The sequence below is a fragment of the Manacus candei genome, unplaced genomic scaffold (genome assembly GCF_025592945.1).
Source record: "Manacus candei isolate 608988 ecotype Guabito, Panama unplaced genomic scaffold, ASM2559294v1 h1tg000014l, whole genome shotgun sequence".
NCBI lineage: Eukaryota > Metazoa > Chordata > Aves > Passeriformes > Pipridae > Manacus > Manacus candei.
Genome location: NW_026138062.1, coordinates 74631409 through 74646810, shown reverse-complemented (window position 1 = coordinate 74646810; position 15402 = coordinate 74631409). Strand labels below are relative to the sequence as shown.

General features: G+C 44.6%; 1 protein-coding gene across 3 annotated transcripts in view; it reads left to right on the top strand.

Moving 5' to 3' along the window:
• PTGFRN (prostaglandin F2 receptor inhibitor) overlaps nucleotides 1-12658 on the top strand; it is a 66836-nt gene extending 54178 nt beyond the window's left edge. For all 3 annotated transcript variants that reach the window (XM_051780263.1, XM_051780262.1, XM_051780264.1), the window contains 3 exons: nucleotides 517-624; nucleotides 7583-7888; nucleotides 9140-12658. In XM_051780263.1, coding sequence (XP_051636223.1) covers nucleotides 517-624; nucleotides 7583-7888; nucleotides 9140-9306 — 581 coding nt within the window. In that variant the 3' untranslated portion in view covers nucleotides 9307-12658. The remainder of the gene's footprint in view (nucleotides 1-516; nucleotides 625-7582; nucleotides 7889-9139) is intronic.
• The last annotated feature ends 2744 nt before the right edge of the window (nucleotides 12659-15402 follow it).

Below are 15402 nucleotides of genomic sequence, written 5' to 3'. Positions count from 1 at the left end.
CCACTCTGCATCTGAAGGAGCTACTGTGCCCTTGGGCTTTGAGACATCCTCTACAGAAGAAACTATCTGTGGCAGAACCTGAAGGAAAACCCACAGAAAAGTATTATCAGATGCACTGCTTGTATTGTCTGTGTTTCAGTTCCACATCTGTATTGTTAAAATGCTGTTTGGCTTTAATTTGGAATTTCTGTTGACAGCCTCACCAAAAAGATACATTCTGGATTAGCCTGAAGACCTGAATTCTCCTGCTCTTAAAGGAGTCACCAGCTCCTTTTGTGCAGGACAGTAGAAAGCAGAGTGGGGCAGCAGCCTCTGTGTCAGGTGACAAGTCTGATGGTTTGGGTGCTTTATCTTAGTACGGGATTTAATGACTAAAAATAACTATTTTACAATAAATAATTGCTTATCCCTCTTTCAGAGCTCTGTCTTCACAAACTGGGAGAGAATACTTCAAAAAACATGCACGAAAGGTGTTGGACACTGAAGAAAAGCCTAATTGTTGTTACTCTTTTCTAGGTCCTGTGTTTAATGTCTCAGTGCATTCTGACAGCCCGACGATCTACCAGGGGGAAGTGGCAGATCTGCTGTGTATCGTCACAATGGAAGGAATGGCACTTGAGCCAGGTATTTCCACAGAATTATTTTACTTGTAACTCACTTGCCTCCACCAGGCACAGTAGTATCAGCAGTTACAACCCTGTGTCCTTTGAGTGAGGCTGTAGAACTAGATAAATACAGGAGAGTGTGTTTGCTCTACACAGCTCAATTTAAAACGAGGTTGTTTTTTTTTTCACCTTCTGAGGGGAGAGGGGGAAAAAGTGTTCTTACTGTTAAATCCCCCTCTGCTGTCCATACCAGCTGAGCCCACTGCAGGCAATCTCTGCCTACAACCAGTACATGGGCCATGAAAACTATTCCTGTTCTGTTTAATTGGAAAGAAGGTCCATTGGCAAAACCATTTAGGAGAAAATGGTCATCTGTAAGCAAATCTTAGTCACCTGGCTTCACACTTCAGATTGAATTTAAGGCTTAAGGTAAATCTAAAAATCGTAATAATTGACTTCTGCAGCCTAAATGCCAAAAATGTTCATTGCCTTCAGAGCTGAGCATCCTTTTTTCTGTGGAAGAAAGAAATACAGTACCTAGTTCCCGTGAAGAGGATAGCAGACACTTTAGAAAGAGATTTTTATGAAAAGCTGAGAAGTTCAGAGAATTGCTCAAAATCTAGCTGCTTGCCAAGCATTGTCTGAGCTTTTCGTCAAAATGCTGTGAGAGCAGCTCTGGTTCTTATACCCAAAATTTTGGGTTTGGAGTGAGTTTAAGGTTTAAGTCCTTATATATATGAATAGAAACATCTCTTTAAAATCTACAAATATGTATGTAAACATAAATATATAAGTGTATATACCTAAATGTAAAGATGTCAGGATTCATGCAAAACTTAAAAGTCTACCCGTAAGCCAGTACAAAAGAGGTGCTGTGCAGAAAAAATTACTTCCAATGTAGTAGCTGATGATTTGAAGTACCAGACTTAGTGAAGTCCCATCACTTTGAAATTCCAAGGTGTCTCTTCTACATTAAATCTGAGTGTAGCAGGGAAGCAATTTGCTAGATTGCAGCTGCCTGTGAAAAAATGATAGAAGTCTGTAGATTGTATTATTGAAATGCCTGGTAGGGAAGAAAAGCTGAGTAAACTTTATTGCTGTCAAAAGAGTCATATCCTGGGATACTGGGCACAGAAAGCAGTGTTGTGTGCCTGTACATACACCTCAGTCTGTCCTGCAGTTTCTGCTCAGCAGGAAGCCTCTTCCAAGTCGAGGTGTGCCCAAGCTCTTACAGGTATTGTTGCGAGGCAGTACTCAAAGCAGCTGCCTTCCTTTCCAGAGCAATAATTGCTGGCAGGGAGCAGCTGCTGCTTCTGCTGGTGTTTGACAGCTTAAATAGTGTTGGGGGTTGCCACGTGAAAGAGGCCTCAGCATCCCTGACTCACTTAAAGCTTGAAAACCAGAACACAGGAAGCCCCACCTGAGCATGAGAAAGAATTTCTTTGCCGTGTGGGTGACCGTGCACTGAAACAGGTTGCCCAGAGATCCTGTGGAGTCTCCTCTGAAGAGATTGAGAAGCCATCTGGACACAATCCTGTGCGATGTGTTCTAGGGGACCCTGCTCGAGCAGGGAGGTTGGACCAGATGACCTCCAGTGGTCCCTTCCAGCCTTACCCATTCAGTGAAAAGAGGCTGCTTAGTAACAGTAGGTCTCTCCTGTCAGTGCTTTGGCTGCACTTGGGTTTGTGATGGTTTTGTTGTGTGTTTGGTAGCTTGAGACTGGGAGGAGCACGGACAATATAAGGGTATTAAAGGGATTGAAGTAAAACAGTGTTGTCTTCAAGGAGCTGCTCATCAGCACAGTTGAGTTCTAATTTGGCAACTTCATAAGGGTTCATGGATGTCTGTTGAATTGACAGATGATGCCTGGAGTTGAAAATACTGCTGTTTCCAGCGGTCATGAGCAGCCAGAGCAGAGTTTTAAATGTCAGCACTGTAATCTGTTCCATAGCTGGGTAACGTCATCTTGGACACGCCAGATCTCTGCCTCTCGGTTTGGGGGGGTTTTTTGCCTTTTGGTTTTTTCTTTGTTTGTTTGTTTTGGTTTTGTTTTTTCTTTTACACTCTGTAATGAGGCACAGGCAACAAATACTCCTAGAAGGGGGTAAAGTGTGTCACTGTGGCAGGTTTTGAGGAAACTTTTCAGTCCATGCTCTGAGCTTCTGGTTGCTGGATGAGCAGGATTTGGAACCTAACTAGTCCTATGTGGAGAAATGCAGTCTGGGCCCTTCATATGGGCCTGAAAAGCTGGTCCATTTTCAGTCCTTGCTGGTCCTCTGGATGAGACTGGCAGAAGAGCTGCAGGGAACAGCTGGAATTTAAGTAACAGCTGCAAGGTGTCCAGATTTCCCTTGTCAGTCTGCCTTTTTGGCCTGGGGAGATGGAGGGGACTACAGCAGTGGGCTAATAGCTTAGGTAAAAGGCCTTAAGGGCAATGGTAGCAAACAGATGTAGTTCCTCACTAGTAACCTTATTCCCCCATATCCCATCTCTGATCTGTCTCTATGCTGAGTCAGATGAATTTAATTCACAACTGGAATGGAGAACTTGTTTTTTAAATTAGTGCCAAACGTTAGACAGACTGTGGAAGTAACAGGGCTGTCTCATCCCACTGGAGGAATAAGGCATGCTGTCAGGGAAAGCCTCCACCTCATAATCAGATAAACATGGCAAGAGTTGCCAACATCTTCTGGAAAAAAACAGATGACTGCAGTACAGACATGGTCTTTCCATTTGAGAACGCGATGAGAAAGAAGAGCAGAGCAAATGCATTTGACTTTCTTCTGAGGGGCATGATGGCCTTTCAAAGGCCATCTGCTCTTCTGGTGTCAGGCCTGCTAGAAGGCTGTATTTTGGGCTCTCTTGTGAGCAGAGGAGGACCAGGGAGTTTCTAAATGCCCCTCCAAAACACTTTGAACACATTTGGTATGCCAGACAGCTCTGCTCTTGTACACACAGTTACTCAACTATGCAAGCATTAGCTGAGGATTAGTTATGTATGCTTCCTGTAATAAGTTGAGGTGTCAGGTGCCACCTCTTCTCTCTTTGTATGCGCAATCAGAAAACTAAAGTAATTCCAAGGAGCTGAGGAAAAGTTAAATGGCCAATTATCTTTGTCAACGCCATTTTTTTACAGTTAGATCCATCCATTTTTTTTTTTCTAGAGGCATCATTTATGGATTGAGCCCTTGTCTGGTAGAGGCAACTCACAATACTTTCAGTGTCTGTGTGTACCCACCCTGTGGGAAATTTTCAAAAGGGTAGGAAAGGTTTTGGCGTGACTGCTACATGCTTTAATTTCCTCTGCTTCTTTGAGACCCTGCTGAAATGGAGTGTGTATTACTAAGCTCAGTACATGGCAGCAACTGCTCCATCTAAAGAAGTGCTTCTTTGGCTTGGCAGCTAGGGTTGGTGTTTTGAATTGATATGAGGGGAGTATATGTGTGTCAGGGGGGAATAGTAGTTCTTCTGTGCCCTGAAGATATAAAAGCTGCTTCAGATATTTCTGTTGAATACACATTTTCACAAATGATCTCTCTAGACTTCCCAGATCACCCATTCTTGGGCTGTGTGCTTAGGGATTTAAAAGTATTACTTACTGTGACTGAAAGGAGATGTTTTTTTTTATCTGCTCCAGACAGACTCAGTGGGCACTCTGGAGAATTTAACAAAACCAGCTTGTTTACCTCTTATATAGCTTGAAGTGGTTTGCTCAGCTCTCTAGGAAGCTCTATTCAACCTCATTTAAATGTAGTAAACAAAAAGGGTCTCAAAATTGTGATTCATTACTGTAACAGGATACTGAGAGAGCTCCATTCTAAGCAGTGGAAGTGTATGGTTCCTAAGAGCTGGTCTAGAAATAGGATTCCCTTTTTTGAGGAGTGATTGGCCAGGGAAGCAGCTAAGACCCAGACAGCTTAGTCCTGTGTGTCAAATCGAAATGTGCATAAAGATGTGCTTTACATGTTGATGATCCTCGCTGACTGAGGAGGGGAGGAAGCACAGCACCACCATTACTCTGCTCACAGAGCTCTGAAGCATCCAGCTCCCAGGGCCTTGTGTTCCTTTAGGAAAGCATCTCCATTGCATGCCCTGGTGGCTCTGAGGTCCTTGATAGCCTTCTGGGCTTGGCACTGGGATGTTTTGCTTTACTGTGGGGCATCTTGTCGAGGTGTCCCATTCTACTTATTGTGTGGTACAGAAAGAACCAGTGAAAGAAACCTTTAAGTGTGAGTGTGGTGCTTGAAGTTGAGTTTTTTGTAGATTTGGCACAAAAATTGTGAGTGTGACTTCTCAACATTGATGCAAGGTGTGTGTGCAATGATACAGATGCTTTTGGGAAGCCTAGTGTGTGACCTGTTTTATGTCAGTAAACCTACATACTTATTCGCACTTGGGAGCTGCTAGGCATGTTCACCTCTGATATTTAGAGAGACCTGATTTATATCCTGGCTTTGCTAAATTTTCCTATGTTTTTATTGCATGAAGCCCAGAGATATATAGAAATGAATCATATGACTTTGCTGTATTAAGCTATTTCAAGGAGGATAGTGACAGAGGACTTGGAGCCAAATCCTCCCTCTGACTGTCTGTAGTGAGTCACTAATTGCACACTGTGTATACTGACTAATAAAATATGTTGGCATAATACTGTTATCCCATGTTGTAATTACAGAAGATAGATACAGCTATTCCAAAATGACAGCACTCATCCCTTGTATATGGAGGGAAGGGAACCTCAAATTGTCTAGGATGCAAAAGAAGGAATTCTTCGAAGTTGCCTGGGAATCTGATGGCTAAATTATTATCATCTTTTAATATCTAAATTTTTTTGCTTAAACCTCTTTTAGCAAGTTTAATGGTGTGTTCAGTGTAATTTGGCTTGGCCTGAAAGGTGTCCATATGCTCCTGCAGTACCTGGAAACCCAAGAGCTAATGGCAGTGCTGATCTTTGGAAGGAATTGGTCATTCCCAACGTGATTGCCTGTGGACCAGTGCTGTTACCGTATTTGGCATAAACAGACATCAGAGATGAAGAGTGGTTTCTATAAACAGAGCTCTCTCTCCAGCAGAGGCCCTGTTTCCCACAGACAGTTGGAGGAGTGCACAAAGCAGAGGTCAAAGTTTGATCTTGTTGACTGAGCGTGTTTATGATAATTTTTATTAACTTTGGTTTCAAGGGAAGTGCTTTGAGTGCTTTGCCAAGTAACTAATAGTAGTACTTGTAGTCTGACAGGCAAGAGCGATTGCTGCGAGGGCTGCTGGTCCATGTGCCCTGTGCTGAACCCCATGTGGGACTGGGACACCTACTCCTGCTGTAGGGCTGCAAAACAGGCCATGTGCCATCACCCAGAGCACCCGCTCGTGGCAGGCAGGGCAGGAATCTGGCTGAGCTCCCAAAACAGTTTGGCCAGACAGTGTCTCTGGTAGTAACATCTGCTTTCTCATATTTTTGTTTTGTTTCTGAAGATGTGTGTAAAACCAGTGTACCTTAGGAGGGAGTTAATTATATCCCAAACACTGGGTAGGTTTTCTTGTCTGCAGTAAGGAGGAATGTTCTGTGTGGCCAGCTGATGCTATACTTCAAGTAACAGAGCTGAAGACATGCCTTTACTTCACTTTACTTTAAAATATTAAGGTTCCCTTCATTACTGAAGTGTTAGTTTGCCTGATAGAATGTAAAAATTGTCTTCACTTAGATCTGTAAACAATTTGAGTACAACAGTAGGCTTAGGCTTCAATTTTTCCATTATCATGGAGATCAAATGTGAAAGTTTAGAGAAGAGCAAACTCAGACAGAAGACCAGTTATAAATTCAGGTTGCTAATACTGTATTTTTCAGAGATCTCAATTCTAGAAAATGGAGGTTTGATGTATTGCCAGAAATCACTGGGACTCCTTAGGTGTGTGCAGAGGTTAAGTAAGCCCTGTGCACACATTGTACCAGTACCCAAAACTCAGGACAGAAATAGTAACCTCTGTTTCCAGTTTGCTAATGTGCCAGGAAGGAAGACCTGTTGAGGAAAGAAGCAGGCTTTCCTGTCTGTGCTGTAGGTCATGCCAGGTTTCAGGCTCCGACAGGTGTTGCTGGGCTCATGTTAGCAAAGAATAGCAGTGATTTTTAAAGTAGATACTTAGCTACATCAACCTAATGGGGTTAAGACTGATCTGCTAATAAGATCAATAGGACCTTGCATGAACATAGCTAGCTAGATGTGCTGATGGACTCTGACTACCTGTCAGACATGTTAAAAGTGAAAGGTGATGCACATATATTGTTTTACAGACTGTGTCCTTGGGTGGTAAAACTCGTACAAGGCACGATGTCTGATGGGTCACAGTAACCCACAACCCTGGGAAAAGAATGTATGAAAGCACCACAGTCAGGCTCTGCTCCTGAATGCTTTGTACTCATGTAGGTAATTTTTTGTGCTCTATGCAGAACCTTGTGTATTCATTTAGGCAAACTGTAGATGTAAGGAGGGGGACTTCAGGAAAGAGCCTTCTGATTTTGTGGTTGTGTAGGCCCTGCATGAAGACAGTGATTGCAAATCACTCTCTGCTAGCAAATACCTAGTGCTTCCACTCCCTTTTCACTGTAGGTTCAGCATAATTATAGAACTTCTTATGATACTAAGCCTGCTTGGTAAAAACTTAGATCAGAGTTAAACAGAAATTTTAAAATAGCAGGCAGAAAATCAAGAAATCTCTTTGTCATCTCTGTAGTAAGTCAGTCTTTCTGTGCAACTCCATTCTTCCTGTCAGTGCATTTCTTTGCAGTTCACTGCTTGAATCCTCCTAGAAAGGGCATGTTATGGGGACTCTTTTTTTTTCGGTCTTTTCTTTTTTTTTCCTCTACTGTCAGACCAGTGCTGGCTGTCCTGCTTACAGATTAACTTTTCTGCTGAGAAGTGGCACTATGAATACTTCTCAGAGCTCACCAACATGTCTAAATTCTTCTTTGGCCACCAATGCAGATGATATGTCCTTTGATGTCTCCTGGTTTGCCGTGCGCTCCTTCGCCTTGGACAGAGAGCCCATCTTGCTGGCCTCGCTGGACCGGAGGGGGATCGTGACGCAGAGCAGGAGGAATGGCAGCAGTGACATCAGCCTGGAGAGAATCAGCCCGCTGGAATTCCGGCTCCGTGTGCATGGCTGCGAGGACCATGACTTTGGGAACCACTACTGCATAGTGACCCCGTGGGTGCGATCTGCCACGGGCGTGTGGCAGCGGGAACCCGACATCAGAGCCAAGCCCATCTTCCTGTCTGTGAAAATGGATGGTAAGAGATCGCAACGTGTGCTACTCAATTTGGTTTTAACACCTTATTATGTCTCTCTATGGCAAGTAGTCCCCATAACTACTTTTAAAGGTGCCTCTGGTAATCTCATTAGATTTTTGTTGTCATTTTTCTGTTGTTTGCAATTTCTGATTCGAGGTTTTTCAGAGTGGAAGAATCTGTTCTGCCTCAACAGACGATAGTTGTAAGACTGGAGTGCTTTCTTCCCTGATCATCTCTTGATGATGTTTTGCATAGCTGGGGCATCTCTCAGTCAAGGGCATAGTATTCTCTCAAAATGTTAACCCTTCTGCTGCCTGCTGCAGGAAGCCTGGGTTTGCAGATGGGGCGTGATGAATTAGTCACATTGTGGTTGCTGTCAAAGCTGAGAACAGAAAGTCAGAGCTCTGAATCCTTCTTCCCTCTCCTAACGACAAGACATGTTACTCCCTGCACTTTATGCCTTGTCTGCTTTCCAACCTGAGTTGCAAGTGTTGCTAGACTTCATGAGAAGGAAGTTGCACGCTGGATGCTGCATTCAGCACATAGCTCAGGAGGGAAATGAATGCAGGAGGGGTTTTGAACCAGATGCTTTCTTCTCGATATTCCAGGAGAGGTCATTTTTGGAAGTTCCACAAACTTAAAATGAACAAGGAGCTTTTGTTCTCCCTACTGTGCAGATAACTTTTGTAACCGTATATTCCAAACTCCTTACAGTTCTTACTGTCTTTTAACTGAGCAGTAGGTATTTCCAAATCAAATTTTTTGTTTAGGCACCACCTTTGAAGGTTGATTACACAGGGTAAGTAAATAGTAATTCTGATCATTCAAAGCGTAAAGGAGTCCACTCCTTGCTTTATGAAACATATTACAGAGAATGCAGCCACACTCTGCCTGCGATGGGGAAACAAGCCAATGATTTTGTTTGGAGAAGTGGGTAACAGGATACCTCTTGGAATGATCTCTACTTTGCTATCTCACTCCAAGGCTCCTTTGGTGCTTCCAGCCTCTCAGAGGCTTTGAAACTGTAGAGGAAGAATTAGAGTGAAGAGGAAAGGGAGGACAGTAAGAGACCAATTTTTCAAACCTGAGAAGATTGAAATCAAGAAGGAAAATTAGTGCCATTTTCTTCTGAAATAATTAATCTGCCCTGACTGAATAATGTGTGATTTTTCTCCTTTTTCATGCAAGAATAAATGAAGGGGATCTCTGAATTTCTCAGTGATACCTAACGACTTTGCCTTCCTTTTTCAGTTCTGAATGCTTTCAAGTATCCCCTGTTGATTGGCATCGGTCTGGCCACTGTCATTGGACTCTTATCCTGCCTTATTGGCTACTGCAGCTCCCGTTGGTGCTGCAAGAAGGAAGTGCAGGAAACGCGGCGAGAGCGTCGTCGGCTGATGTCGATGGAGATGGACTGAGCGTGGGAGCAGGACACACACTTGCATTTCGGGAGAGACTCACAGGGCTCTTGGATTGTGTTGAGACACTTGCTCGCAGGCCCAGACAAGACAGTGCATTTGCTCTGATTTCAACCTGGGCCTCAAGCTTCTCCTTGTTACACATCATGTCCTGAGAACAATCAGGCCATATTTAGCAACTTGGGAGTTCTCCTTTTCCAGCAGCACTTTCTGCATAGGGATCATGTCCTTCTAATGTGCAAACTGTTGAGCCTTCTTTCAGCAGGGCCCTGTGACAAAATTCATTAAGGTTTTGTTTGTTTGTTCGTTGGTTTTATTCCCCCCCCCCTTGTTCCTGTATGAAAGCATGGTGGGCAGGATGATGAATGGGAAGGAGGCTGGTGTTAGACTTTCATTGTATGAACTGATCTACTTTTCCCCTCTATCCCCATCACAACATCCTGTTCCCTTTCTCTGTCCACCTTGGTATCTCACAGGCTTCTCTGTGCTGGGTTGAAGGCTGGAGAAGTTTCCTGTGCTGGAACCATCCTGAGGCTGTTTCGGCAAAGAATTGGTTTATGGTTGTCAGTTGCCTTCTCTTCCCTGGCTTTCCAAGAGGTTTCAGTTAATCCTGAAACATAGCTTGCCTGGTGGAGGTCTTTGAGGCATTTTTAAAAATCTCTTATTTTCAGTGCTCTAAGTTCTTAGTGGTGAATAGGGGCTAACTTGGCAATCCTGAAGAGTCAATCCTCAGACAAGCATTTGATGGATATCTGCCTATGGCCACCTTCTCCCCCACCCTTCCACCTTCTCTTCTGCCCACTACAGCTGCTCACATTGTGCCTGAGACCCTGTTCTGCTTGTGGCAGGGGGGCACATGGGTATCCAGGGACAAGGCTCAGCCTTCTGCTGGCCTCAGCAGAGAGGTGAGAGACCTTGGCCCACTGGTGATGGTATGACTTGGGAATAAAATAAGAGATGGATCTTTATCTGCAGTTGGTCACGTTTAGAGAAGACTTGTAAACTATGTATTACCAAATGCACAGACCAAACCCCAATGCTGCTTCTGCCAGTCCCTCGATGGTAACCCTTGAACCTTGTGAGAACAGAGATCTGCAGTAGCTGCAGTGCAGCTCAGGGTAGGAATAGGAGCAAACTCAAGAGGGCAGCAAGAATCCTTCAGGTTTCAACAGTCCTGGCCTTGAGCGTGGGCCTGCAGCAGGGCTTTCCCCACGGGCTTGAGACCTATTCCTCGGTGCTACAGTGCAGAAGTCCTGCTTTGGTCTTCCACATATACTGACCTGGCTCCTGAGTGGGAGCAATATCTTTTCCAGGCAGTTCTGTCTTCCCAGCACAGCTGGTGCTTTAAGCAATAAAGGTCAGAATAAGGATACTGTGTATAAACAAACGAGGAAGTAGGGCTGCTCCACAACCTGCTGTCACAGCCAGGGTTTGGCTTGCATCAAGAAGGGTGAGAGATGCAGAGTTGAGGCCAGGGCTCAATCCTTTCCAGATTTTTTTGAGATGAGAGATGCTAAAGAAGAGCATCCATGGAAGGTAGTGGCTGTGGTGTGCTGTTGCCAGTCTAGACATTAGGGTACTACTAGACAATCTGCTTCACTAATAACTCATCCCACTGCATATTCCAGGGGAGCTGCAGGTCTAGTATGTGGGCTGTGAAGGTTTTTTGTGGTAAGTTTTCTTTGTTTGTGTTTTTTTCCCTTGTCTAGCACTGTGACTTTTGTTCTGAGGCTGACGTGAGGGTGTTTTCCAGAAGGCTGTTCTGCATCCAGCATGTGAACACACATGCAGCCCCATATGTGTGTATAGAGTATTCACAGAGGTGTCCAGTGATTTTTGGAAGCTGAACGTGAAACATTTTCAAAATGGACTTGATTTGCAGAGCTGAGGCTTGCAACTTGCTGTTTGACTCTTTAAGGCTTTTCACGTAGCATTCCAAAACTGGGATATGCAAAACCTGTGAACCTCTGAAAGACTTAGGCCTGAATGTTCATAGCAACTTTTTCCTTCTGGCCTGATGTTTTTCTTTGTGGAAGAACTTTGAAAAGGGCAATGTTTCAGGCAGACGTAGCTGCCTTTCCTGAAGAACAGGGCAGAAGTACTCTCAAGCTTCCACTGTGAAAGCCCAGAAATGTGTAGCAGTGCTTTAAAAAGGGAGTTCAGGAAAGGATTCACTCAGATATTATTTTTGACACCAAGAATTTTCCTTCCTCTCCTGTTTGTCTGCTGTAGTAAAATCTTGGTTTTTCCCTTGGATCTTATGCAACACCATTCTGATGTTTGGGATGCTGGCTGATCCAGCAGCTTCTTTCCTGCATTAACATCTGCTTTCTTCGCAGAAGGCCTGTGGCATTGGGGCATCTGGGGGGGGTGGGTGGTAGTGGTGGTGAAGTTCCAAGCACAGCATCAGTCACTTTTTATCCTGACAGACTGACTCCTTGTGTATATGCTCTTGGTTAGGTCTTAGGGAGAGAGGTTCGTGACCGCAATGCAATAATTAGGGAACAGATGAGCAGGGAACAACCAACTCTTCCCAAACACACAACATAGCACACTTCCTCCCTGCTGGAAAAAACTCAGGGTTATTTTGGTCAGGGCTCCCTGCTTCTCTAGTGAAAGGTCCCCATGTCCTTATGCTGACCTTCCTTCATGGCCTGTAACAAACCATCTTTGTCACCCCAAGTAAAGGAAGTTTGCCACTAACTTCTGTTGCTGACAGCCCCTTGGAAGGCAATGCTGCATCCCATTCCACCCTGTTTTTGCTGTAGTTGGGAGGCTAGAAGCTGAGGGGCTAGACCTAGCCCCCAGGTTTCCTTCTACTTGTGCCAATTTTGTATTATCCCCTTTTTTAAAAATAGAGCATGAATCTTCTCTCTAATGAAAAAAATCTAGGCCACTTTTCATGTTTTTTATTATTATTATTATTATTATTTCCTGTGTGACCAGGGTGTGTGTGAGTGGAGGTGTGTGTGCATCTGGTTGTGTATTAAACCTGCAGAGTATCAGAAGAATAAGCTGCCTGAGGTGCAGTACAAGCATCCATATCCTCCCTGCTGCAACCTGTGGTATTGTCAAAGTATCCTAAGGGCTCACATTGATCTTCCTCTGTTTGCATTGCCACATCTCCTGGTTAAGCTGGTAAATTCCTCCAGGCACTTGGAATTTCAATCCAGGACAACCTTGAACATTATAAAGCAGAAGGACAAGATATTTTCTTTCTTTCGTTTTAATTTCAAAGTTACAAAATAAAGTTTTGGGCACAATTCTGGAATGCAGGTACTGAATAGTTTTAACAATGCTGTGTAAAATGTTTCTTTTTATGTTTAAAATAAAGAGCGAGCCTTTTTGATTATGTCTGTGCTGTGAGTCTGAATATTTGAGCTATATTTGAGTTCTTTCCCTGTACCTTGCATGTGTGCAGACACTATTGTTGAAGGTATAAAATGTAAACCGTGCAGTCCTGATTCCAGCACTGTTTACCCTGTAAAATAAGCATGAGCCCTATTTTACAGTAAGTTTTAAATATTTGCCTACACTTCTGAGATGAATTGGGAAGCAGAATTGTTTTCTGAGTCTATTGTGTTTCTTCCCCACTGTAAGTCAGCCTTTTTGTTGTGAGAGTTTTCTTTTGATTAGCTAGGGCCAGGAGTCACAGTTGGGAGTGTTATGTTTAATATCTGCTGTAAAACCTGGGCATTAGATGTTGAGTCTTCGTTGAAACCCTTCGTGAGGCTTCTGGTTTCCAAGGTACCAGGAGCAAAATCAATATTGTTGGAAGTAAATTTCCTGCTTGCTTTGCCAATGGCTGAATTTAGGATTTTTTTTTTTTATTATTTTTTATTTTAACCCCCAGCAACCATGCAAGGACACCATGATCATACAACAAGGAGGTGATTTGCTGTCATGGTTTAACCCCAGCTGGCAGTCAAGCCCCAGGCAGCCCCTCGCTCGTTCCCCCACCTGCAGGATCGGGGAGAGAATCGGAAAACTGGAAGTGAAAATACGTGTGAGATGAGGTAAAGGCAGCTTAACAGGGAAAGCACAAGCCATGCACTCAAGCAAAGCAAAGCAAGGAATTCATAAACTGCTTCCCATGGGCAAGCAGGTGTTCAGCCATTCCCAGGAGAGCAGGGCTCCGTCACGCGTAACGGTGACTGGGGAAGACAAATGCCATTGCTCTGAATGTTTCCCCCCCTTCCTCCTTCTTCCTCCAGCTTTATATGCTGAGCATGATGCCATCTGGTATAGGATATCCCTGGGGTCGGTTGGAGTCACCTGTCCTGGCTGTGTCCCCCCCCCAACTCCTTGTGCCCCCCTCGCCCACTCACTGGTGGGCTGGGGTGAGAGGCATAAAAGGCACTGGCTCTGTGTAAGCCCTGCCCAGCAGTAAGAAAAACACTCCTGCACTATCAACACTGTTTTGAGCACAAATCTAAAACATAGCCCCACACTAGCTACTGTGAAGAAAATTAACTTTATTCCATCCAAAACCAGCACACTTGCTTTCCAACATGAAGTTGTTTGAGGCAGAAATGTTTTTGGGAGGCCAAGCCAGGCTTTGGCAAGGTGAGTTTGTGTTCAAAGTGGTGCAGAGTGGTTGGCAGCAAAGTGTGTACCTTTGGCTTCCTTCTAGGTGGTGGTGTCACAACTGGCAGGGAAAGGTGTCCTCTGCAGAGTGAGCTTACAGGAAGCTGGGAGGTGGCACCAAGCTGTAAGTCCTTAAGGAGTGGCAGGGACTGTCAGCCAAGCTAGAGAACTGTCATAAATGGTCTGTGGTCCCTCAACAGAACCTTTGTCAGCTGCAGATGTTTAACACATACAGAAGTAATGAGTGGTATGCTTGTGGGACAGCAGTTTTTTAGCTGTGCAGGTCACAGCTTTCTTGGTGAGTTTGGATTAGCTCTGTGAAATCCTCTTGCCCCCACCCCTTGGGATGACCTGGGTCTTGGTACTGTTCTTGTAAACGTGCTAGAATTTTATCATAAAGAAAGAAAGCCAAAAAACTGAAGTCTGGAGATAAAAAGGGGATACTGGCAAGTAACTGCCTGGGTGTTGCAGTGAATGATGGAAGTTATCAAGTCTTTAGCATCACCTTGTACCTGCTGTGGCTCAGCTCAGCTACCTGCTGGTAGAGGCATCCAGCTGCCTGCTACCATAAGGGCAGTCTGAAAAGCACTTTTGTGCCAGAGCCCAGAGTTGAGTTGCTTCTGTACCACCAGGCTCAGGCAATGTGCTTGGCTGTACTCGTTCTACGACAGAGCCTGGTGGGGCTGCGATAGCTCTGGCTGAGTGCCCTGCTTGGGTCAGGGCCAGTCCCAAAGCCTTCGCCGGGGCTGAAGCTGACTGGTGTCGTGTGGGATGCATGAGAAGACATGCCTCTTCTTTGTCCTGTGAAGGCGAAGCCCAGTCTTGCAAATCTTCCAAGGAAAGGTGTGGCTTTTGCCTTTTCAGTGGGACTTTCCACGCCTCTATGGTTGCAGGGGGCTGAGGTCTGCACAGCAGCTATCAGGACAGATGCTGTTTCAAGAAAGAGACTTTATCAACTGATTGAAGCTGTGGGATGTGCTAATTAAAGACAAAGCTACTGCTCATTCTTGTGCCAGGCAAATACACCCTAAATGCAGTGTGTAGCCTTCTATTGGACAGCCCTTTGCCAGGGACCTCCTTCTGTTACTGAGGAAAATTGCATTGTACTGTAGCAGATGAGTGATACTGAGAGCTCCAGGGGAATGCCTGGGTTGTTGAAACCAGGTTCTGTGGATGTCCAGGTCCTTCAGAAGAGCTGCCATAGAGACAAGCTGTTCTCTTTCCTGGCAGCTGAGTTGCATTCCACAAAGTGCCTGAAGTGTAAGAGCATGTCTGCTTCCACCTCTGCCAAGGGGGTAGAAAGGCAGGACTTTCCAAGGCAGACTTTGTGAAACAAGTTAGTGTTGTATTGTACTTTGTTCATGTGGCATTTTCTATACTCCAGCATGTACTGGGCCTTATACCAGACCACAGACTTAGTCTGAGCATACTTCTGTCTTCAGAAGTGAATAAAGAAGCTGCAGATAGATGGACATGAAATTCTGTTTCTTTTGGGCAACTTAACCTGGC